At 40.1% G+C, this 27324-nt stretch overlaps 1 protein-coding gene across 7 annotated transcripts in view; it reads left to right on the top strand.

Annotated features, from left to right (window-relative positions):
- The window catches only part of LOC135263710 (uncharacterized), a 70882-nt gene that overhangs the window by 10530 nt on the left and 33028 nt on the right, over window positions 1-27324 (top strand). For all 7 annotated transcript variants that reach the window (XM_064352031.1, XM_064352030.1, XM_064352035.1 and 4 more), the window contains 2 exons: window positions 257-365; window positions 17075-17268. In XM_064352031.1, coding sequence (XP_064208101.1) covers window positions 257-365; window positions 17075-17268 — 303 coding nt within the window. The remainder of the gene's footprint in view (window positions 1-256; window positions 366-17074; window positions 17269-27324) is intronic.

Below are 27324 nucleotides of genomic sequence, written 5' to 3'. Positions count from 1 at the left end.
AACCTCTGGAGACATGACGTCACTGTACAAGCTGCTTTAGAGTTACTTGAAATGTATTTTGTTGCTTTAAATGACGAACCCATTGATGCCACTACAGCAGCCAAGGCTGGTCATGAGAAACATTTCCAAGTACTGTATCTAAAATACCCTTAATGACACACAAAAACTGCCTGGACTAATTGAAAACATCCACTAAGTCAACAAATTGAACTATTCCTTTAAAGTGATGAAACATGCGGTTCTCTTCCTTACCTAGGGACTGGTGGGTATCTGGGTGTACGTACTCCAGGGGATCTCTGCTCTGACTTTTGGGATTGGACAGCCAGTGATGACAGTGGCAGTGGGATGCTGGACTCCCCCCCAAGGTGGGTACACCACTGCACGAGAATGCCAGGGCCTCCACAGCACCTCGAAACCCAGACCTGGGTATAAAAATAGTCCATACTTTGGAATCAGGGCGAGGTAAGGGGCGGGAGCCCCATGGAAAGAGAAACAGAGAAGATAAGGTTCAATTCAAGTTTATTTGTATAAAGCTTTTTACAGATAACTGTCACAAAGACACTTTACAGAGTAGCAAAACAAGAGACAAAGCAAAACGAGCAAACGGAGCAAACACCAGACATGAACCCCCAAATAGCAGGTACATAAGGCATAAGGCCTTCTCCCTGTGGGGAGAGAACCCTCAAACGGTGGCGGGAAAAAACTCCCCAATGGGAAAAAATCTTGAGAGGAACCCGGCTATAGAGGGGGAGCCCATCCTCCACTGGCCAGCCTAGTGTAAAGTAGTAGACAGCAAATAAAATGGGTTGAAGAGGTTACAGCTGAGGTGAATGCTAACAGGAATAGTAATAGACCAAATGATATAGTGGGCAGTTTAGAGGAGCCGGATGATGGATCTGGAGCTCCAGACAGCATCAAGGCATAGGCAGTGGAGGAACACAGCTGAAGCAGTCCATGACCATGGAGCGAAGGACAGGACTGGAGCTATTGACACTCCAGGATTGGATTCAGGCCGAGGAAACAGGCTGCAGTGGACTTTGGACTCATGGCGAGGTAGGGTGAGGGAGCCCCGTCTGCATAGCAGTAGTAGTTAACACCATCACTGCTTATGATGCCCTGAAGAGGAAGCATGTACAAGGAAAAAAGCAAAGGACCCAACACAGATCCTTGGGGAACTCCAAAGTTTACCCTGGAATACTCAGAGGAATTATTTACCCTAACAGCCTGAAGTCTGTCAGTGAGTTAGGATTTAAACTACATAAGGGCTTGCCCAGTGACACCAACTGATTTTTATAGCCTATGGAGGAGGATATGGTGGTCTGTGGTATCAAAGGCAGCACTCAGGTTCAATACTCGGACGAGGGCTGTCTCAGTACTATGATGCTTCCTAAAACCAGACTGAAACCTCTCATACACATTTTTATCCTATAGGGAAGAAGAGAGTTGTTGTGCTACACATTTCTCAAGAACCTTTGATAGAAATGGAAAATTTAAAAAGGTCTATAGTTAGCTAGGTCTGGTCCAAATTTGATCTCTTGAGCAGTGGCCTGATTTGTGCCTTCTTGAAAGATATGGGAACATAGCCGGATAGCAGTGAAGAGTTAATTATATTAAGAATTGGTTTGCTAAGAACAGGCAATAACACCTCCAGTAGCTTTGAGTTTGGGGTCAAGAGTGCAGGTGGTTGATTTGGAAGAAAGAACTAGTTTGACTTGTCATAAGGTTGATAGTTCAGTTATTACATTTAAATTAAATTATTGGCTTATTTCAAATTTAATTGCAGCTCAGTATTCAAGAATCACTGTTTAGGGAGTCACCCTCAGCTACCCTGTAAGTGACACAGCACTCTGAATACTGAACCCAGAACAACTGGAGATCACCCTTTATCAACCTCAACACTTAAAATTATTTAGAGGGAATTGACCCTTGGCACTTATAAATTCAGGTGTCTCTATTTGACTTCGTTGGTGGATCATTCCATCGGCATGAGAAAGGAAACACAATCACACATATACAAAAATATAAGCTTTAATGACAAATAATTCCAAAAATTAAGCAGTTTGGTTGTAATATGGGATAGGATACTGGCACAGTATAGCACAATACAACTCTGTACATATAATGTAGCATGTAGTGACGAGTCAGACATTACATTATTAGTATTGTGGTTCATAAGTGATATGCTATCTCAACAAGGTTTCTGGGTACCGCTACACAGAAACTTATTATGAACTAGTACAATTCTACGCACATAGCCTATGATTAGTATGAGACAGACAACAATCAGTTACACTCAACTCATAACACAAAGGTCTTTAACAATACAATTAGATTTATAGTCCAGCAGCTATCTTGCTATTGCTGGTCTTATACAGATGCACACATAAATAGCTAACGGTAGGTTAAACTTCGAATTATGGCGTTACTTACGAGTCAGAGTGTGGAGAGAAGAGGAAGAGAGGAAAGATGGAGGAGAAAGTGATCCCCGAGACCCGGCTGAGGCAACACATGCTAGGTTCAAAGCTGGAAAATGCAGCTTGGGACAGGTCAGCTACGGCTCAGGTACGGAGGATAAAGGAAAAATTTGAAAAAGGAAAAAGAAGACGACGTGGCCTCGGTGGTCATTGACTTGAAAACCTGGCCGGGTGAAAGAGCGATCTGAGCTGTCATTGGCTGTTTGGAGGGCAAACCTTTATATCACATCCACCTTTCCCATTGGGGGAAAGCCTAAATTTCCCACTAAAAAGAATATTTCATCAGGTTTCAATAACTTTGGTGAATATTTATTCAATTTTGAAGTAGTTGGATAATTATTTAGCAATGCAAGAAAGGTGAATATACTTTGTACCTCGACTTTCGTTGCGAGTATTAAAAGATAACCATACCAAACATGATTACTTTCGGTTCAGGTTACGGGAAGATAAAGAATTATTTCTTAAGCGGGCAGCATACTTCTTGCGGAAACGAAGTTCGGCGAGGTTGTAAGAACAAAATGACGTGATTGCAGAGAAAACAAACAAACGCATTCCCTTGCCGAAGTTCTTTTCAGCACTTCTTGCACCTTCAAGATTTTCTAACTAGCCGAAATCACCGCAGATGACACCAATGTGAACATCGTGTGTGATTGGTCAGAAATTCAAGGTGGGCGTGATTTATGTTGTTTTATTTTCGCAAGCTGATTCCCCATCTCCATGGAGACCACACTGCCGGGAACGTTACAACAATAACATATAAACATAATACATAATAATACATTGGCAATTCAATCCAATAATACATTTACAATCCATTCGCTGCCATTGCTGTTTTGTTTCCCAGCGAGTAGCCGTAGCCTATTGATACTTTTGTTGCTACGTGCAGTTGCTACAGATAGAATGATTCCATTTGGGTAACATGTGATTGGTGAGAATACTGAATGGGCGGAGTCTTAACTAATGGAACGTTCAGCGAAACTGCATCGAGTATAAAACAATTTTGTCCGTAGAGAACTTCTTTGGTTTTGGCAAGCCGAAAAAAATTTGACTTCTTTTGAAGTATGCTGTCCGCTTTAGTTGTGCAGGCTAGGGAACTCAGAAAGGCGATGCTGTAAGATTCTCACTTTGAGTTTTTCAGACCTGTTGGATATTGGAATGGTATTTGCTAATTATGCTTAATACAATTAGAATTTTCTCCATTCGCTGGTGTGAATGGAGCGGCCTTGAAATACTGAGGGTGCCCGCTAGTCTCTCGGTGGTTCTCTATAGGGGTATGCACCAATTGTCTAGGTGCCGAGTTTTTTCAGTCCGAAGCTACCACACCGTGGGGGGTTCATACCACGAGTGTGGTTAACAACGAATTAACATTCATTACTATGCCTCCACTACATTCAAGCAGGTTGTTAATCCCCCCCCCAGTTTCATCTATAGCTTTGATTTTAGAATTATGAGTATCAGACACAGGCTCATTTGGGAGCTTATGCAGAAATAAAGCATTTTGTGCCCTCAAAGAGAGGACTGCAGAGAAACAACTTACAGCTGCCCTACTGACTAGTTCACTCATAAATATGGGAGTAAACGATTCCAGTCATTCTATGTCTCTAGGAGGCAGGTCTGTGATTAATCAATCAATAAAATTTTATTTGTGTAGCGTATTTTACAGCAGTTGTCACAATACGCTTTACAGACAACCCTGACCTAAACCCCCACAGCAGCAAGCGTAAGGCAACAGAGGCAAGGAAAAACTCCCTGTGGCAGATGGGAAGAAACATTGGAAGGCTCAAGGGGGCAACCCATCCTCCTCTGGTCGGCTCAGGGTGCTGACTGGTGACCAACATGTCAGTCAGTTTTATAGTGATATCAATAAAGCTGTTGTTGACTAGTGTGAAAACAGATATTTTTTCTCTTAATTCCTAATATTTTACTGCAAAAGAAAGTCGAGAAATCGTTACTGCTACCAGAAGCTGGAATTTGAGGTTTAGTTTCTGCATGATTATTAGTTAGATCAGCAACTGTTTTGAATTGGAACTGCGGATTATTCTTATTTTTTTGTATAAGCTTTGAAAACTAAGTAAGCCTTGCATTGGAGAGAGAATGCTTATAGGCACCAAGACTCTCTTTCCATGCTAGGCGATATACCTGCTGTTTAGTGGAATGCCACTTGCATTCCAGTTGGCGAGACTTCTGTTTAAGAGCCTGTGTATGGTCAGTATACCAAGGTCCAAGTCTCTTCTCAATAACTTTTTTACTTTTCAATGGAGCAACGACATCAAGTGTTTCACATATATTATTACATATTGGCAATAGCCAATCCCTCTGCCAGATCATCAATTGAGCTTGTAAGTCAAATTGCCTCCAGGGGGCGTCTGGTTCGTGATGTCACAGCCCAATGTTAAAATCCTATTGACTTTTTAAAAATCATTGATTGTAAAATATTTATAGCGATTAAAAATAAAGGATTTCTCACGTTTTTTTGGGACCGTCATTCTCTGCCGTAGCATGTGCTTGTTTATATTTATTTCAATCTCTGGAGGGGAAAAAAATGGATTTATGTCGATTTACGATCTGTTGGTGGTCCTGAACTACACTAAATCAAAGTCGCATGGATATACGTCACAACCACGTGTGCTTGTAAGTCTACCTGCCAACTGCTTGTCTGGGATCAGATTTCCCTTCCCAGGTCCTAACTTTAACCATTAGTAGGGGAAAGATATGGTTTATAAAGTTTGGGTTAGCTAACGTTAACGTTAGGAAGGGCTGGATCAGCAGGTAGCTAGCTAGCTGTCAAAGTCAGGTTTATTTGTCATTACAAACCATATGCTGTACAGTACACGATGTAACGAAACTTTGTTTCGCAAGGCTTCGGTGTAACCGTAGACCGTATAGGGGTGTAACATAGACTTTCAGTCTGCTCACAGCACTGAAGGAATACACACATTGTGAAAATTAGAATGACTGCAGTTGCACTTAGACAAGACAGGTGCAGCAGTTGCAGTAGGCAAGAGATAGACAATTTCTAATAAACTGTTTTATTAAAACATAGTAAGTAGTAGACATATTGTCGGTAATTTATCGAAAACCATGCTGTATTGTTGTTGTGTTGTGATAAAAATATATATGACTCCATTTTAAATCACGTCTTAAGTTAGTTAGGTTAGGTTGTACTCTTTTATACGGTCTATGGTTGTACTTTATAGATCCCTGAAAGGAAATCCTGTTGTCATCACGACCGTACAATTATGATGTGAAATAAACAATATAACTTAATAGTAATAAATCTGTTATTTCCAGTAATTTTAAATTGAAATACGATATCAAAGTGACATTAGAAGTAGAAGGGCGCAAGCGTGTTCCAGCTGAGCCGTGACAATATAAGCGTGCGTCATGAGCACAGTACCGGTATGTGTAGTTCCTAAGCGTACTAAACGTACACAACGTTGTACCTGGTACTTGTCATGGATCAGTTGTGCTGCTGATATTATATTTTATGAGTCATATATGTCATGAGTACTGCATACCAACGGCTAACTGGTTCCCGACTTGTAACTAAAAATATCGCTTATTGAAAATTGCCCCATTCATTTTCTCATTGACAAATTTGCGGGAAAACGAGGGGAGTGGCTTGGTGACGTTTTCACTTACAAGCTCTATAGACAAGGAGTAAGCTGAAACATCTAAATCAAAGTATTCCAGAATTGTATCAAGTTTGTAGCAGTGTTGTAATAGTGCGACCTAAGTACATTTTAGGTTCAGATGTTCTGGGGTGAGCTAACTGTAGGTGTAGTGTTATGAGAAAATAGGTTATATGGATAGATTACAACATCACTGACATCACCACCAAAACGTAAGACCAGATCTAAAGTATGACCACAATGTGTGGGACCGACAACATTTTGAGTGAAGTTGATGGATTCAAAGATATTAACAAATGCAGATGTAAGAGGATCATCTGAATTTTCATAGTGCAGGTTGAAGTCACCTAACATTACCACTTTGACATAGTTTATACCTAAGTGAGAGAAGAATTCTGTAAAGTTATGAACAAAGCTAGAGCATGGGCCAAGAGGTCTGCAGACAGTCACTGACAATTGTCTGAAAAAGGTAGTGCCTGCCGTCATTGGGCTGAGAAAGGTTCATTAATAACACTTCAGAGGAATCTAATTTATAATCTGGTTTTGGAATTGCATGAGTAAGGTCATTGTAAATAGTAGCAACACCGCGGGGGGATTTGACACTCGTATATGAAACCAGGCAGAGATGACTCATTTAAAGAGAAGTTCTCATCCACTTTCAGCCATGTTTCAGTGAGACATAATACATTAAGACAATAATCAGTGATTATTTGCCTTAGAATTAAAGGAGTAACATGGTGGTTTTCACACTTTCTTGGTTTTATGTGCTATTTGCACAAGAGGCATTAAAGAAACACAATGAGTAAAGTATTAAATATGTCCATTCTTTATTTTTGGAGAAATATGCATTTTAAATTTATCGTCCTATTTTCAACCGGTTGAGAATGTTATCGACTTAGTGCGTCACAAGTACAGTAACCACTCCCCTTTCCACACCCCGTAAAGAAATCTGACTGGCCACACCGTCCTGCTACAAGTGTGCTGTGAAGTTTAGGTAGCAAACAACAAGGCTGAATCCTTCTGATGTAATTTACATAGAAACTATACGCTCAGATCGCCTAGTTTCACTCACTGTCGCCAAGGAGAATCGATAACGTTTCAGAAAATATATAACTTTAAAAGGTTTAATTCAATCTTCTACTGGGAATTTTGCCGTTTATTGAGGGTGTGACAGAAAATTTCGGTGCCGCTGACTATAATCAAATGTTTTTCAGATTTACCGTTCATTTTAAGTACATTTTTATGGGTTAGTGCTGTCCGATTGTGCTAGCTACTTCACATTAACCCTGTACAGCGATCAGTAAAGGCTAACAGCACAGCACCACTTAATTATTGTCACTTCTATCACCACTGTAATGAACTAAAAAAGGCGACAAACTACCTTTTTCTGTGAGAAGTGTATTGTCGAGCTCACATGCATACACTGCTGGCGACATTCTAAAGCTCCGTTTTGCCCTCCCTACTGTCAGTCAGATTGCTGTGATAGCTCATTCTAAATCATATTTGGGAACCCATAGATAATTCATGACCCATAGTTTGTGCCGCTGGCTTACAGGCAAGACAATGCAAATATTTGACTAACGTTAGGTTCACTTATTAGAGTGCCTTTTAAGGACTATTAGACTATCTCTGGTTGGTTATATTCATTTATAGCTAGCTAGCTAACGTTAGCTAGCTATGTAGTTTGCTTTCATAATGTAATGTTATCGATAACATTAGCTAGTTTGCTTTCATAAGGACATTATAGTTGTGGTTTTATCTTAAGTTGGCTAGCTAGCTAGCAAAAATTATTATTGGATATAAGTCAACGTCCTTAGCTATCGATACTTGATATACTAAGTTAGCTAGCTTGTGAAAATTCAGTCTCCCAAGATGAGCGCATATCATGGAGGTAGCTATGGTAACGGGGCAGTGTCTATCAATCATAGCTAACTGACAGTTCTCATTATCGCGCCCGAACAGTTCGGGTTAACTTTTATAGTGGGAAATTTAGGCTTAGAAAAATGCATTTTAAAATACATTTTAATGACTGAATAATAAAAAAATTATGCACATTTGTTTTATTTTTACCTAAAGACAACTGGCAAGTGTCACATTCAACCACCATGTTACTCCTTTAAGGGATCTTATGTTTAGTAATCCAAGTTTCAAAATATTATTATTTCTGCAATTAATGACAGCATGGATTGTCTCAGTATTGATCAAATTTTTGTGGCAAAATTTAAAAAACATTAATTATTTAGAATATGGGGGACAGACACAGTCTCAATAGGGTGAAGTCTACTCTGAAGTTTTGGGGAGCTAGCAGACATCTGTGTAGGGCAGAGTGTCCGAGAGCTGGCCTTGGCTCTGAATAGTCCATTTTGAGAATTCAAATTAGAGGTCTAGATAGAAGAGTGGCACACCACCTGGCTAACTAGCGATTTAATGACAACAGTCAGCTATATATTTTGTCGCTGCACCGAATAGGGTAGGGACCAGAGCAGGTTACTGACCGGCCATCAAACACACAATTTCGAAACGACTTTTTTTGACCTCCGATTGCCTCAAAAGGACGTTGTTAGTACCGGCATGACTCGCGTTTTGGGAAATTTATGTTTATGTTTTCCCTTAGCCAACACTGTCAGATTGTCCTTTATGTGAGTCGCTCTAGCACCAGGAATACAATTTACTATAGTCACTTGTTTAAAAACTCTCACATCTCGGATTCAGCCATCTCTCAGCAAGAGGATGATGGAGCCTTCTTGTCAGTGAGTTATCACATTGCCAGTCCCCAGTGAGCTATATGTTGTCACTAATGTTCCCACCCTGTGACATACTGCTTTTATTGCAGAGACCCACATACTGTATAATCATCAACTTTCATATTTTTCTGTACTCTACAGTATGTAATGTTTTCTTGTATGGGGATGGGATGACTTTAAAGCAATATTCAACCGTCCACCACGTTTTGGCAATGTTCCAGCTCACATCATATCTGGTGCTTGAACCACAAACCCTGCTGAAGCTACCAATGAACGCTTACGTTACAGTGTGAAATATCCTCATTATAAAATACCAACCTATTTAAAGTCACTCAATTTAAAAAATAACATATATAACCTAAATATTTTGAGCAGTAATGCTTACATATCAAGGATTAAATCTTATCTGTGTTCAGAAGGACAATAGCGTTGTCCTTCTGCAGAGAATCAATGTCGTTATCCTCTTCTGACTTACTCCAGAAAACAATATCAGCTAGGTCTATCAGCAAACATATGGCGTAGCTATGCTCGGGGGGGGGGGTTTGCAGTCTAGAAAAAGCAAAAAAGTTTATGACTACGAAAACATAACCTCTAGTGACTTCTTAAAGGTTTGTTTACCTTTGTATTGTTTGTAAACATTGAAGCAAAATAGGCCTGTATTTTGAGTTATGGTGGGGTGAGAACAATTAAAAGAGCACACTGTCCATCTAGAAGTTCTACTCTTCAAGAATATAGGACTATATAACCAAAATTCATTCTTAAGATAAGTTACATATTGCACCTTTAAAAGGGACATTCTTCTGCTAAATTAACTTAATTACCATGACAAAATAGTAGGCCTACTTAGTTAGAATGTTTTATCTTTTTGTTTAACAATAATATAATTTGAACTGGGTCATTTTTTTATATTTCTGAAAACTAGAAACACTCCCCTATTCATATATTTTTGAATGATGGCGATATCTCTCTCAGATCCAGAGTTATGAGCTTTTTACTTCTTCATGTGTCTAAAAGTAAAAAGTGATAAAAATGGCTTTAAAGATTCTGTTCTGTTACATTATAATTCCACTGAGGAGCATGAGACAAACTTTCCTAACTAACTTAGATGCTTGATTATTTTTTATTAGCTAGTGTTATCTCTATTAATTTCTGGACACTGCAGCAGCTTGTAAAGACTGCTCCTCTCGTTATGATCATAATCGTCATTAGAATGCAGCCCTCTTTGTCAGCTGTAGCAACTGTAGCCTAACTCTCAGTTTTGCTAGCTCACTCAGGGCTCCAGACTAACTTTTTACATTGGTTGCACTGGTGCACCTAACTTTCTCATTTAGGTGCACCAGCACATAATTTAGGCACCCAAATTTTTTCACTGCGCCTTTTGGCGCCACAATAATACATTTTAAGCGCTCCCATACACATTGGTAATTTCTTAACACATTATGTAAATGATTGTAATCAGGAATAAAGGTGCAGATAAATGTTTTTTCAAATTTAAAACACAGCACAAACAAGAAATCGCAATAACATCAATTGACAAACTCAAATAAATAAATCAAACTCAAATAACTCAGACAAAAGTGTGCGCTGCTCCCGGAGGAGACAGGGCACGGTTTCACACATACATGCCTTTTTTTTTTTTTCCCACCCACATTCAGCAAAGAAGAATATCAGGGTCAGAGCCAATCAGAGACAGAGTAGGGGCATGTCTTCGCAGAATGCGGGTGGAAAAAATAAATAACGCTACACATATACACATAATAGTATAAAGAATAATATAAGTCGTAATTTTACGAGAAAAAAAATCATGATATTATGAGAATAAAATCATAAAATTTTGAGAAAAAAATAATTTTTAGGAAAATCAGCAGCCAACGAAACCAAGAGGACAGTCTAATGGCAGCCTGAGCCTGCAATTTCCTCCAAGTCCGTGTGGTTCTTTCTTCGGAATAGACACAGTTTCTTGCACAATCTTTTAAATGTCCTGATACTTATGATATTGTGGTGCTGATGTGCCAAAAGATTAAGTATTTAGTTATTTGTGAAACCTATACTAAAGTATACAAGATGCTCCACCTTCCTCAGACGGCAGGCTGCTCTTCTGATATTTCCCGTCTAAAATAACACATAAGCCGCGTTTCCACCGCAGGAACTATACCCCCGGAACTAGGAACCTTTTGAGGAACTCAGTGCGTTTCCACCGCAGGAACTAGGGTCTAAATTTAGTTCCTGGGGCTTTATTTTACCCCCCAAAAGGTTCCTGCTCGGGGGGTAGTACTTTCCGAAAGTACAGGAACCTTTTGGGTGGCGCTTGCAGCGCTGAACATTTCTGATTGGTCGAGTACTCGCAGCATTTTTTTGTGTTTTTTTGTTTTCAGGCGCCATGTTTAAAAATATGCAGGCGCAAACCGATTTATTTTCATAATAACTTCAAATCAAACTTGTATGTTATGCGGCGCAGTAGCCTACTTTTGGTTATAGCCTGCCAACGTCTTGGAATTATAACGTGTGCTCTTCTGCTCTTTTCTTGCTTTAGTATTCGTTTTATAAAATGCTAAGCATTCGTGCTGGGACAGCATATTACGTACTAAAACATTCAAACGGATTAATTCGGTTGCTGAATATTTTCTTCCGGATTTTCTTTGTTAGCCCGTTGTAATTGACTCAAAACGTTTGATACAGTTATGTGAGGTATGCGGTAGTTCTGCGTAATTAACATTGGTGATACAGTACAAGCAAACTGGAAATCACCTTCCGCACTTTTTGTCAGGGTAAAATAACAGGTTAATTCTAGTAATCGTCCCTTTAGCTTTTTCAGACTGCCGTAATTTTACTCAATTTTACTGCCATTTTTCAATTCCACGAAAAGACCAGGAAGACTATGGACTAATTTATGGTGCATGGTTCGCATCTGGAGGGCACACTTCGCTGCTCGGCTAGCAGTAACTTCGAAGGAAAGCAAACGGTGGCTGTACCACTACTAATTTACATTTTCACGCAAGTCCGAGTTTTCGTTCTATTCTTGTCATTTTGCGATTAGCCTATATGGAATTGACGACGAGAAAGTAATCAAACAGCAAATTGTTTACAACGTGTGCATGTTTTCTGCTGTTGTTGCCAGTTATACATATAAATGTGAATGCATTCTGTCGCTTTGGATGTCAAGACATGAAAGCGAATGTTCGCATAAAAACATAATGAATGTGTTTGAGAGGATATATGAAAATCAATAAATACAAAAGTAACCATATATAGTCATTGTTGGTAACCCGTTGTATATACGTGGAATAAACCCCTCCGGGCTGTCCCGGTTATTAGAAAATAATGTAGGCTACTTCGGTGGTAGTATGGGGTTACAGAAGAAATCATATGACAGATGGACCGACGACAACGTCGCTTTTTCATATGTAAGTGGGCTAATTTGCCTAATCTTCGCGGTACTTTAGACCCTGGTGGAAACGCAGACAACCATTGGCTGAAGGAACCTTTTAGTTCCTGGTAAAGTAGTTCCTGGGACTGAAAGTTCCGGGTAATTTTGGTGGAAACGCGGCTATAGTCTAAAATTACGACTTTATTCTCGTAATATTATGACTTTTTTCATGTAAAATTACGACTTTATTCTCATAATATTACGACTTTATTCTCATAATATTACGACTTTATTCTCGTAATATTACGACCTTATTCTCGAAATCTCCGATTTTTTTTCCCCTCGATGTGGCCCTAATACTCTGTCGTAACACACAGAGACAGACCTGCTAAATGTCAGGTGCACCGGTGCGACCAATGAAAATGTTTAGTCGCACTTGACAGATTTTTGGTCGCATGTGCAACCAAAATGGTCGCACTCTGGAGCCTTGTCACTACATTCACAAAACCTTAAAAATAAACACTTTCCCTTTCGTTTTCATGGGGGAAAAATCACCATGTTGTAAGAATGGAAATTAAATTAGTTGAATCACTCAAACATTTTAAATGCCCTAAAAAAAATTTGCGCTGTTTTGGCGATTTGCCAACAATTTCCATCCGCGACATCCGACGGGTTTCTCCAGGCCACCATTTTAATCAGATGTATTGTACCATTATAACAGCAGCTCTAGATAAAAAGGGTAGGCACCTACGTAGCTCAACTGGAACAGGCTCCGCTTTGGCTCAATCAAACACTGTTTATTTTCAGATAACGTTACATATTTATCACGTTTATTTTTTACTTGTCCGATCAGACAACTGCATGGAGCATTCCACTTGCCCGAACAGAGTTTACTGGTCCCGGGGAAGCCGGCAAGCGTTAATGTCGAGCCCGGAGAAACTGTTACTTGCTGCATGCTAATCCCCCCTGTGTTAATCATGGCTAGCCGGCATTAGCCTACCTGACTGCACTCAACATCATTCTGATTCTCCTTTCTCTTCCTCTTCAAATATTTTCGGATGTCCATCTGGAAAATTTAATTGACTGGATCCGCCAGTTGTCGTCACTGAATGATAGTTAATGCCAGTGCTTGAGATGGGCAGGAGCTGTCGGGACTTGTGCCGACACTTCTTTTGATTACCAATATTAATTTATTTTAATCAGTATGTATTTTGAGGAATAGCTACCGGCACTTATTTTGGTCCAATTCAGACACTGGTTAACACTATGGTATTTTTGTAATATTTGAAGCGTCAATACCTACCTTTCCGTTGTCTCGCTGAAGAAAAAAAAGTGCCACTTTAACAGGCAGTGCGACCTGTGCTCGCTGCAAGTCTTCCGACCACCTCAGAAAATAGCGAGAAAGGAGCAAGCATGGAGCGCGCAGCCTTGGCTCTTATTGAAAATAAATATGTGGACGTGACAGTATGGTTTTGAAAGCACACTTAGGCACAAATATTTACATTTTTAATTTAAGAATTTAATATATAGGCTATATATATATATATATATATATATATATATATATATATATATAATTTTTTATTTTATTATTTATTTTTAAATTTTAATGTATGGTGTGGCAGCAAAACCTTACCAGCGGAAACGTTGAATGCCATTCCAAAAGTAAAATTAGACATTCAATACGGTGGTGCAGTGGGTAGCACTGTTGCCCCCCAGCAAGAAGCTGGGTTCGAATCTCGGCTTTGGGCCTCACAAAAACTCTGTCATTCCCACTGCAATATACATTTTAAACAAGGACAAATAGACTGTCACTACTTTATAATGCAGCTTTGCCTGTTATTTATGGAATTGTTTGTGGTTTAATGTAATTTTATGTGAGCCTTTCATGGGTGTATGTTTTTATGTTGTTTGTGAGCCCCTAACCTAAGACAATTTTCTAACACTGTGATAGACAATAAAGTTTTTTGAATCTTGAATCTTGAATCTTCTGTGTGGAGTTTGCATGTTCTCCCCGTGTCCATGTGGGTTTCCTCTGGGTACTCCAAAGACATGCAGGAAGGCTCACTGGAGACTCTAAATTGCCCATAGGTATGTGTGTGAGAGTGAATGGTGTGTGTGCCCTGCCCTGTGACCTTCATTCCTTTTGCGACTGTAACCTGTCCATGTCTGTAACATTTGTACATTTTTCATCTTTAGATTAGACCTTGAATAATTTTTTTTGACGTAATAAATTTCTTCATTTTAATCTGGTTGTTAGTCATGCATTTTGATAAATATTCATCAAACTAGTTGTTCTGCCTATTAACAAATTCAGTGGTTTAATTGACAATTGATGTCTTTGATGACAATTATCAAATTAAATCAAATAAATATATTTTATATGTCCCAAATACGGTATTCGGATTCGGATACATCCCTACTTCCCAGACTGATATTATAAAGAAACTAAGTCCACCATTTGATGAAAAGCCCATACAGAAACTAGCTTATTTGTATATGACCAAATAAACAAACTGATTTCACCTTGCCACATTATGTATTGATATTGTGCTCAAACATTTTTACTAATCAAACATTCAGTCATACAAGTTTTATCCATTTACTGGGGTTGTCTTTATTCATAAACATCATCGATCACTAACAGTACAACACAATCAGTTGAACTGCAGAATATTGACAATCATAATTAGTACCATGGAAGGCATAGATTAGCCTACTGTTTAGCCATGTAGCCTGCAGTGAGGCTCTTTTCATGCAATGAAACAAGCTTCACTTTCTGTTCTTAAGTTGCAAATACTTTAAACTAGTAAATGATTGTATGTTTTTATGTGATGAAAAACGCTTCACTTTCCATGCATAATTTACAAATAGTTCAAACTAGTAAATGATTTTTGTTTTAACATTTGTTTGCAGCCAGATTTGTGAGTAAATGTTTTGAAATCAGCTTTTGATAGGTCTATAATTGAACATATGTGCATAGCTGATGCTGCAGGTATAACAGGGTCAGGATCTGACTATCTCAATACTTTCCTCCTGTGTCACCAGGTAATTTGCATCACAGATTACCTGTACGTCACAGAGCAGACATGCTGATGCTCCTTCAGGAGTATTGCCTATTAACGTTCTTTTGTTGGGGGTCTCATGGCACTTAATTGTATTTTAGGTATTTTTTGTTACTGCACATAAAGAGGCCTATTTTACAGAGTTGTGAACTTGCTACTATTTTGCTGAACGAATAGCCTACCACTTGCACTATAGAATATGAATTGCACTGTTGAAGAGATCGATGTGTTCCTTTTATAAGACTGCTTTAGCAGCTACAAAGTGTTTTCAGAAAGACAAAAATAAAGACTAAAGTGGTTCATTTGTTTTTTAAAAAGTTAAGCTTAACTAATGTGAAGGAGTGGCCCTTCACTAGCTTAATTGTTTAATTGATTGTATTGAATTTTAATTGATTCAATTTAATTGTTTCATTGATTTAATTTGTGATTGTAACCCAGGTGCAATTGATTGGCTAAGCCTATTTAAGTGGCTGTCAGTAGGGACGGGAGAGAGGGAAGGTGAGCCACTACTAACATTTGTACTACTGGGGCTATTAAAATAAACGATTAGTCCTTTTTACAAGTCTTGTTTTTCTCAGTTGTTTTTAAGCCTTTTTTCATTTGGAGTCAAGTGGAATGTGGCCCCTTTCCCTGTGGGGCGACTCACTTTTGAAAGGCTTTTAAAGGGATTTTACACTGAGTTTTTATTGGACTTGGAAGATGTTTTTGGACAAGCCAATGAGGCAAAGAGTTGCATTTCTGGTCAGAGGTCCTAAGAAAGATCCAGGTGGGGCTGAAGGTGGACCATTGGGACCAGACAGAGCACCAGGGCCCAGAAGTGGGAGCAGCTGGAATACCCCTTGATTGGCTGGGGAGCTGTAGCTAGCTCTGTTTGAAGGGGTAATGGTCCAGAGGCTGTGGGACAGCAACTCTGAAAGCCAGTAGGAGGAGCCTATTGGGAGGTGGTGTCCTGGCCCTGTAGAGTTGTTGAGGCCAGAGGGAGGAACTACCTGGTGTCCCTAATCGGGGGGCTGGCCTCAACAATCTGGGAGAGGAGCTACCCAATGTGATTTTCTTTATGGAATGCGATGTTCTAAATTGACTGCTTCGGAAGCACCTGCCCCTTGTCTTGCAAACGTGGTATGCAAGACTGGAGAGGGGGGAGGAAATGTGAAGGAGTGGCCCTTTACTAGCTTAATTGTTTCATTGATTGTATTTAATTGTAATTGTAACCAAGGTGCATTTGATTGGCTCAGCTTATTTAAGTGGCTGTCAGTAGGGACAGGAGAGAGGGAAGGTGAGCCACTACTAACATTTCTACTGCTGATGCTTTTAAAATAAATTATTAGTCCTTTTTACAGGTCTTGTTTTTCTCAATTGTTTAGACATTTTGACAACTAAGCAGGATTAATAAGCAATACCTTTTGTCTCCATCCCAGTGGGAGTTCTGCCAGCCTGTTATAAAAAAATGTCAGCGGTCCTTTCCTGCGCAGATTTCTCATTCCATGAATCCGTGTTCATAATTTCGTTTTTTTTTTTGCCATTGTGGCTTTAATGCGCAATTCAAAATCCTGTTCTAATGATTGTTGAAACATCTTAAATCTTTCTGATATATACAACTAATTAATTGGTTGGCCTACTTTGAGTCATATTTATAGGCCATATTGTAGATTTTAAGTCTCTTGGTTAATCATTATTAACCGATTAATGGGTGTCGAGGATCAATTAAAAGAATTGCACAAAAGTTCTGACGTGATAGCTCCTCACATTTGGGGGCATGTGGAGCTTGACTGCACCTGCCTTGTTCTTGCAGGTCATCATGGTCGCTGTTGCTAAGAGACCACCTGCTGGACTCACCTGTTGGCCTGGGCTCACCACCGAGATATGGCTCTCTGCCCCTTCAGGCTGTTTGTGATACTGAAGAAGGCCTGAACCTCAGCCCCTCCCTTCTCTCCTCCCCCGCCCATGGACTCACACATCTTCTGCCCCAGGGCCAGGAGCTGCAGGGTAATATAGTCACACACACACCTGCTGTCCCAGGACCAGGGGGGTATACTATGATGAAAGCTTAACTTACCCTAGGGTTCTTTGCGTTAACTGGCTTCACAAAAACCTAACAACCTTAAAAAGGTGGTTATCAACATGCTTAGTGAACATTGGCTTTATTACTCAAGCTCTGTGCGCATTACAGTAAAAGTGGTGGTGTGTCAAAAAATGAGCCTATAGCAGTAGAACATGAAAAAACGACTGATTTGGACAGATACGAAGAACATAAAACAATCAATGTCAAAATGTAACACCAACAAAGTTGTTGCCACCAACAAAGCCAAGGACAAGCTTGACGAAAAAAAATTATGCTAACAGCATAAATTTGTTTGTTATGCCTTGTTTGCCTGGCCACTACTAACGAATAAATGTACACTCACTAATTGTCCTGCGGTCTATTTCTAATGTGACAACTGCTCATTCTACAGCTTCTAAACCTTAAACTTGATAGCCTACAGGATATTTAAAATGGCCTATTCCCTGAAGCAATCACAGCAAAGTTTATTTATAAACTCAATTATATGACTCCAGCATTGTCCCATAGTTAAGGGAAGTAAATATGGACACATAGTCTAGGCAAGCTTCTTCAACCCTATGTACTGTATTCCCTCAGTTGAGAATCTATATATTTCATACAGTGTATCCTCGGAGAAAGCTGGCGGATTAATTCAGTCTGTAAATAATATTCACCCTGCAAAAACACCCCCAAAATCTATGGGATCCTTGAGAAATGGACACCTTTTCTAAGGAGTTATTTAGTCAAAGGGTGGTGCTTATACACTCACCAACCACTTCATTAGGTACACCTGTTCAACTGCAAACTGCACCCGTTAATGCAAATAGCTAATCAGCCAATCACGTGGCAGCAGCTCAATGCATTTAGGCATGTAGACATGGTCAAGACGATCTGCTGAAGTTCAAACCAAGCATCAGAATGGGGAAGAAAGGTGATTTAAGTGACTTTGAACATGGCATGGTTGTTGGTGCCAGACAGGCTGGTTTGAGTATTTCAGAAACTGCTGATCTACTGGAATTTTCACGCACAACCATCTCTAGGGTTTACAGAGAATGGTCCGAAAAATAAAAAATATCCAGTGAGCGGCAGTTCTCTGGGTGAAAATGCCTTGTTGATGGCAGAGGTCATAGGAGAATGACCAAACTGGTTCGAGCTGATATAAAGTCAACAGTAACTCAAATAACCACTTGTTACAACCAAAGTATGCAGAAGAGAATCTCTGAATGCACACCACGTTAAACTTTGAAGCAGATGGGCTACAGCAGCAGAAGACCACACCGGGTGCCACTCACCTAATGAAGTGGCCGGTGAGTGTATATGAAAATAACCTGCCAGGTTGGCAGTGCAGCATAAGTTACCATGAAAATATTACCCCAATTTATAGTGAGTCAGCTTTGTGATATGAAAACTCAGGGTTAAAGTTTAAATTAGCTCACTAACCTCATAATCTCACTTTGTACTTATGGAGGTATTTTTGTAGTAAAAGTCACACATATGAAAGTGGTTTCACAAATATCTAAACGGTTTCAAAAATATGTATATGGTTCCACAAATCAGTAAATGGGTTTCACAAATATCTAAACCAGGGGTGTCCAGACCTTTTTGGCTTACGATTTACTTGGAGGGTTGAAAATGAAAATTGAAAAGACGTCAAATTTGGCCATTGTTTGGACATTCAATGCTGAAAATGGGTCCAGTTACAGCATAAATTATCCAATACTGGAGTATCAGAATTGGGGATAGAGTATCAGTACATAATGCACATGCCGTTGACTGAATGCTATCCACAACTGGTGTACATGACAGTGCCTCTAGCATCAAAGCCTTAGACTATAGTTGGCATCAGCCTCAGGAAAAAAATGGTATCAATGCACATCCAGTGCTAATTCATACCTTGCTGTGGCTGGGGAACACAGCCCAACTGGAATTTGAACCTCCCAGTCATGAGATGCATGAATGCAGTGAACAGTGCACCACCCAAAGGCCCTGCATCTGCACACTTTTAAAAAAAGACATAAATGCACTGTGTAGAAACATTGGAATTTACTCATAAAACAAGTCTTAAAGAGTGTGCATCTTTCTCTACCCTTCCCATGCCAGGTAGTTGGGTATAAATAACTTGCTCTCCGTAGATATATGGAACAGCTGTCTGTCTGGGGACTGGGATGTCATTGACTGGCTGTAATGCAGGGTTCAAGAATGCCAAGAACCTGAAAAAAAACACTCAGTATTTTACTAATCTTTCCCAGGTGAAGCCACTGAAACAGTACTTACTAACTAAAAGTGTTGGCATAAACTCTCTCTCTGGGGACTGGGATCTCATGGACTGATGTCAATCTGGTCTTCCAGAACGTTCAGAACCTGAAGGCAAAAAAAATAAAAAAATAAGTACAGACTAAAGAATTTTAATAAGTGCACACTGGAGAGGGACAGCAACACTGATGTTTTAAAGAGTGAGCTAGCGAGCTGGTGACATCGTGGAACCATCAGGTGCTCTCCATCTTAAAAGAACTCACCCAATGTATCAAATGACATCACATCATGTGACATGTTGCCAATGGCAATTGCCAATGATTCAAGATGACCAGGTAACAACAGTTTTTTTAAATTAATGTTTTTTTATTTTTACGAGCAACACCATCAAGTACTGCATACATTTTTTAATATTATTGGCAAATTACCCAGGAGTTATGTCGCCTAAATGCACTTGTGCATTATGAATCACTTTCAAAATATAACCTCTCAAAAGATGTTTGCACAACAAGACATTTACGGGTAAAACAACTATAATCCAATCAATTATGTTGTAAAACTAATTCTAGATTACCTAAATCACAAAAGAAAAGATCAACTCAAAGCACTGCATGTATTTCCAGGGAACTGTAAACAAACACTGCGACTAATGGTGAACTTACTTGCTGAAGACGTGTGAATAAACACTATCTGGAGACTCCATCATGGACCAACTGTGATTCTTTGTTGGAGAACATCCTGAACTTGATTTAAAAAAGGACAGTTCAAGTTTTCACAAAGTAATCTGAAGAAGCCATAGAAAAGGTTTTTTTTTTTTTTAAAGTGTGCAGATTCCACTATTTGAAGTGGAACTTTTGGTGTCAGACAGTCTGCAGTGTGGAATAAGAATTTTAAAAAATGCAAACAGTATGACTGATTATGAACTTACTGGCTGAAAATGCGTGAATAGACTCTCTGTTTGGACACTCTGTCATTGACTGGCTGTGACGCTGTGATGGAGGACATCCCGAACCTGAGGGGAAAAAAACCCATACTGTTATGTTCCTACTGTCACTTCACTTTCTAGTTGGTTATCTGTTTCTTTCCTGCGCGATCTTTGCTTCAGTTCGTAGTATGGGTGTGGTTTCCTCTAACTCTCTCTCCCCTCAGCTGACCATTCTCACCTGTTCTGGTCGCATTCTCACGCACTGGTCAATCACTCACATTTCATTAACCTGTTCCCTGTTTGCATTCTCACGCTCTGTTCAGTTATTTCTCAATTCACTCACCTGGTTCACATAGTATATATTCTATGTTCCCCTGCTCTTCAGTGTCAGATTGTGCCTCTGTTTACAGTGCCTTTCCAGCGTTTACTCCTGTCAGTTTGTCTCGTGCTTGATCTTGCATATTTCCCGACCCCCGTTTTCTGCCTGCCGTCTTTGCTTTGTTGATTTCCTGTTTTTGACTTTCGCCTGTTTTTCGACTTTGATTTTGCCTACTGTCTTGTACTTTTGCCCCGGTGGATTTTTCTGGTTTTGATCTTTTGCACAAACTGACTATGAGACTGCCTGCTGTATTGTGTGCTGTTGCATTAAACATCTCCTACGGGAGTTTCGCCACTCCGCTGTCTGAGTCTGCATTTGGGTTCACCAAACTTCAACTTGTGACACATATAGTTCAATTTCTCAATTAATTTTGCCGTTTAGCCTATATCACCTTGTTTTCCCTGGATGATGGGTCTGATTGGGAAAATGAAATATATAAAATATTAAATAACTCAAATAGGACATGAATTTATTTTGAAATTATTAATTTGTCATCAACATCAGTTTGACTATTTGTAAAGCAAATAGTGTGGATTGCTTCTTGAACTTTGGACTCACTCTGAATGTACTGAGCCAGGAGATACAACTCCTAATATACAATGTTTATCTCAGTTTCCTGATGAGTTCATCTTTTCCTGGACACCCCTTAGTCTGAGGCTGTTTTTCTTGATTTGGGCTAGGCCCCTTAGTTCCAGTGCAGGCAAATCTTAATGCTACAGCATACAATCACATTCTAGACTGTTCTGTGCTTCCCCAGCATTCTAGTGAAGGCCCTTTCCTGTTTCATGCTTGATAGTGCCCCTGGGCATACGGCAAGGTCCATATAGAAATGGTTTTTTCGAGAACGTTGTCGAAGAACTTGACTGGCCTGCACAGAGCCCTGAGCTCAACCCCATCCAACACCTTTGGGATTAATTGGAGAGCCAACTGCAAGCCGGGCCTAATCGCCAAATCAGTGCCCAACCTCACTAATGCTCTTTTGGATGAATGGAAGCGAATCTCTTCAGCAATGCGCCAACACCTTGTGTAAAGCTTGTCCCTACCACAGAGCTTCTCCAGCCTAGCTCCACAGTGGTGGAACAAACTCCCTGTTCCCCTACGAACTACTCAGTTATTGCCCATTTTCTGCCGTGGTCTGAAGACTCATCTCTTCAGACTATACCTGGACTAAATCACCACTTTGCAGGGCACTCACAATCTGGGAGTTTTTATCACTTAAATCCCCTCTTTCATGGTACACATGTACCTCCTGGTCCACTTTCATGTTACATGTACCTCCATCCAGCATTGTACTTTGTATCATTATCTTGATGTTGTAGTTTGTCATGCCTCCTAGTTTGACTTAGCATAGATTTGGACAGAGAGTAATGTTTACTGGGTGAACTGGACTGTTTTCAAGGCTATGAATAACTGTTACAAAATTAGTATTGTACCTTATCGGACCTGTGTTTGTAGTCGTTTCAGTTACCTTCGGTATGCACTTATTGTATGTCGCTTTGGATAAAAGCATCTGCCAAATAATCAATCAATCAATCAATCAATCAATTTTATTTGTATAGCGCTTTGTCACAAAGCAGCTTTACAGAGAACCAGCCCCCAAAGAGTAAGCCTAGGGCAAAAGTGGCAAGGAAAAACTCCCTGACTGATAACAGGAAGAAACCTTGAGCTGAACCGGACTCAGAGGGGGAACCCATCTACCGCGGGCAGGCACTGGTTTGTTATGGAAAGTCAATAGTGGCAGGAGGCAAGGGTACCCAGCTGGTCTAGCTGGTCTAGGGCTGGAGCTCCGGGCCAGGGGGGGGTGCTCAGCAAGTTTGGGCTAGAGCTCCGGGCAGGTGTTAGGGGGTTCAAAAGGTATATTAGCAAGCAGAGCAGAAGAGACAGAGGTGCCTGGGTGCAATACGGAAAACCCCAGCAGAATAAGGCTATAGCAGCATAGCTAAGGGAAACGGAGGCAGGGGCCAGCGCAGCCATGTGGGCAGGCTTGAGACAGTCATCACCAGACCATGACCGGTTCAGCTTAACACAGCACTACCAATGATGATCCAGTGACAGCACTAACCGCTCAGTCCACCAGAGACTCTATAGCTATGCCCGCCACCCACTCCTGCCCCTCAAATATAGGAGAGACTAAAAAGATGTTTTGAGCCTAGCTTTAAATAAGGTTATAGTGTCTGCGCCCCGAACACGGGCAGGCAACTTGTTCCGCAGGAGGGGAGCACGATAGGAGAAGGCTCTACCACCTATGGTACTTTTAGCTATTCTAGGAATAACAAGGAGGCCTGCACCCTGCGAACGGAGCGTTCGTGAGGGAATATAAGGAATGAGTAAATCATTTAAGTACAGAGGGGCAAGCCCATGTAAGGCTTTAAAAGTAAGAAGTAGTATCTTATAGTCTATTCGGAATTTAATTGGCAGCTAGTGAAGCGATGCTAGCACTGGGCTGATGTGTTCGAATCTCCTTGTTCTAGTGAGAATACGAGCTGCTGCATTTTGAATTAGCTGGAGCCCTTTCAGAGAGGAATTTGCACATCCAGACAAAAGAGCATTGCAGTAATCTAATCTTGAAGTAACAAAAGCATGACCTAGCTTTTCTGCATCATGTCATTTTTGAGATATTTCTCAAGCGATAAAAAGCAACCCTAGAGATGGTTTTAATATGTATATCAAATGCAAGATCTGGATCAAAGGTAACACCACGATCTTTGATTACAGCACTTGAAGCAATGTTAAGCATATAGTCAGATAGTTTGCATCTGAGGGACTTGGGCCCCACTACCATTATCTCGGTCTTATCGCAGTTAAGCAAGAGAAAATTTTGGGTCATCCATTCCTTTATGTCTGTAAGACAGGCTTTGATCTCTGACAGCTAGACAACTTCATCAGGTTTAACTGATAGATACAACTGGGTGTCATCTGCATAGCAGTGGAAATTAGTGCCATGTTTGCGAATAACTTGTCCCAGGGGGAGCATATAAAGAGAGAAGAGCAAAGGCCCAAGCACAGATCCTTGTGGTACTCCATATCTAACGCTGGATTTATAAGAGGATCATTATTAAAATGCACTAATTGATATTGGTCTGATAGGTAAGATCTGAACCAAGAGAGTGTCTGTCCACAGAGGCCTACAAGATTTTCAAGCCTATCCAGAAGGATGAGGTGATCAACTGTGTCAAATGCTGCACTTAAGTCTAAAAGCACAAGTACAGAGATGCAGCCATTGTCTGAAGCGAGGGGTAGGTCATTGAGTACTTTGACCAGGGCTGTTTCAGTGCTGTGAGAGGGTCTAAAACCAGATTGAAAAACTTCCAATTTATGATTGGAGTGCAAAAGTGAACCAAGTTGTTTTGAAATGGCCTTTTCTAGTATTTTAGAAAGGAACAGGAGGTTCGAGATAGGCCTGTAGTTAGACAGGTCATTCACATTCAAGTTTGGCTTCTTAAGAAGGGGTTTGATGACTGCAAGTTTAAGAATTTGTGGTATGTGTCCAGATGCTAAAGACTCATTGACAGTATATAACATTGGTGTTCTAATCACTGGTAGTAGCTCCTTGAAAAGTTTCGTAGGGATAGGGTCTAGAAGACAAGTAGAAGATTTCGAGGAATTAACTATGGCATTAAACTCCACGAGGTCTGTTGGAGCAAAAGAGTTTAGATAGGCCGCCCATCTTTATGAAGATTCTTCTGAAGATTCTGCATCCATGCGTTGAGCGGATGGAAGGGCAGACCCTATATGAGGATTGGAAGGAGAACTTTGAATCTTGTCCCTGAATTTTATAATTTTGTCATCAAAGAAATTCATGAAGTCACTGCTACTAAATGATATTGAGACACATGAGATGAGTTGGTAACTTCAAGTTTAAGCATTCTATGGAAAACTGCTAATAAATGGAATTTTAAGGGATGCCAAGTACCATTTTCTCCATTACTGCTGTCCGATCCCAGGGGAAAGAAGACAAATCCATTGTCACTGGGTAGATAAACAGCTTTTCTGACAAGATCTTTGAGTTCAAGCAATTGCCTTCTTGTCCTGTCACTTAAACTTTGGGCATAGGCTATGTTCAATATCTTAGACTGACAGGGCTTGTCAAAGAAGTTTGATGAGTGACTTTGGTTAATTATATTACATGCTCATGTTCCATCCAATCTTTTCTCCTTGACACATATAAAGTTTTCCCCATGAAGCAACAGTCTTTGCTTTTTGTGGAAATATACAATGGCCTTGTATCAGGGTGCCTGTCGCTACCTCTTTTTGCATGTTGCATTTCACTAATTCGCTTGCTCACCTGTGCCATTGGATTATGGCTGTTCTTGACACGGTTTTTGAAGACTTGCAAATAGTATTCAAAGGGAAACCTCAAAAACTCATTTAATGAGCAGTCAAACCTTGAGACATCTTCTTACAAATGTATCAGACTGTGTACATTGTACACATTGAATGTTTTTCCATAAAGATCAGCACACTTTGTGACAAAATGTTTCATGAGTTCCCCTACAAATGCATGTAATCCAAAATAAACAAGCTTACACAAAGGATACCTGTATTGATTAGTGGGCTTGCTGTAATATGGTGATTTTTAAATGTTACTTGACTGAATTTGTAATCTGTTTGGGCAGTAAATATTTAATGACTGTTAAATACAACCCTTTCCTTCCAGGTGCGTTTAACCACACACCTCTCATAGCTGTAGTAAGCATTATGGTTTTTAATACACTTTTATAATGCTCTTGCTGATGCATTGCATATGAAGGCTTTGATTGTAAATTTTATCACATGCACAATACCTCTTGCTCTAAGATTCTGAAGCTCTTCCATAAAGTCTTCTACATATTCTTCTAAAGGATATGGTTTTGCATTGCCACAGAATAACACAACAACAAAAGGATCAAACTTATGGAACTTTGACAATATAGGCCAAAACTGAATATTGTTCAATTTAAAAAGTCGAACTCAAACGACATTCACACACAAGTCAACAGAGTTATGATTTTGAGAAAATGATTTGCACTGTGCAATGTTACATTGGATGACTGGTTCTGAACCATAATAAAGATACTGCCTATTACATTTAGTTCTACATTTCGCAGTTTGAGGGGTTTCCATGAGGGTGTGAGCATCCTTTGGCAGCTAGTACCCCTGTTTTTAAAGAATTCCTAATATCTCATTCAAAGACCTCTGTGTGGAATTGTGTTTTATTGTTCAACTTTTTACTGTAAGTCATTAGCCAGTACCAAGTCCGATATACCAGTATCTGAATCAGAGGCTGAATATAGGATTTCTGGCTCAGAGTTGAGAGTTCGTGTTCAGAGTATCCATAGTCGGGTGAATTTTCCTGATCTTTATCCGAGAGCCCATTTTCAAGCTCAAGTCCGTTATTAACCTGATCATTATTTGCAATCCCATTTCCAAGTCCATCTTCAAATTTATTATTTAATATGTCGCAGTCAGTATCGTGAGAGTGGGCAAGAGCGTATACATCAGCCCTCAGTTTCCGGCATTTTCGTAGGTATTAGGGATGGAGGGAGATGCCACTCTTTGAATTTGTATCTGTATTTTTTCAACCAAAAAATTATTTGTAAGTGTAAATTATTTGTAAATACAAAAAACATTTGTATTTGTATTCGGATAAAAACGAAGTGGGTGTGGCTAAAACCGGACACGTGTGGAGTTTAACACAAAGCTGCATAAAATGCCAACAATTCCATATTTTTACCATTCTAATCACTGTCACTGCTATTAAAGCTGTGTTTAACAAACCATAACAGGCTTTTATAACAATTAGGTAAAAAAAAAAAAAACTGTCAAATATTCACCTGCCGGTACCTATCTGCTGAATCAGAGGACTGAGTCTTCTGCTAGGCGTTCCCAGCAGACCCTCACTACACGTGTAGGCCTACCTGGTCTGTCTGGCAGCTTCCCCTGCAGCTTCCCCTGCCATCAGATCCTGGTCTGTCTGGCAGCTTCCCCTGCCATCAGATCCAACTTACCACCAGATCAGTTGGTGATCAGTTGACAGCTCTGCTCTTCTCTTCACCCGAGTGTCCAAAACAAATGGCCGCAGGTCTGATGAAACAACTACAAAGTCGATCATCGACCTTTGGCCCAAAGTGTTCTGGTACCATGTACACTTATGAACATCCTTGTGTTTGAACATGGTGTTCATTATGGACAAACCATGACTAGCACAGAAGTCCAATAACATAACACCGCTTGGGTTCAGATCAGAGAGGTCGTTCCTCCCAATCACGCCCCTCCAAGTTTCCCAGTCATTGCCAACATGAGCACTGAAGTCTCCCATTAGGACAGTGGAGTCAGTAGGTGGGGCCTTTTCCAGCACCCTTCCCACCTTCTCCAAGAAGGCCGAATTCTCTGAACTGCTATTAGGCGCATAAGCGCAAATAACAGTCAAAGTTTTCCTCTCCGCCACACCCAGTCACATCGAGG

Source organism: Anguilla rostrata, chromosome 9 (genome assembly GCF_018555375.3).
Source record: "Anguilla rostrata isolate EN2019 chromosome 9, ASM1855537v3, whole genome shotgun sequence".
NCBI classification, from domain to species: Eukaryota; Metazoa; Chordata; class Actinopteri; order Anguilliformes; family Anguillidae; genus Anguilla; species Anguilla rostrata.
The sequence above is the reverse complement of the archived record's forward strand: the minus strand, read 5'-3'. Positions and strand labels throughout refer to the sequence as shown.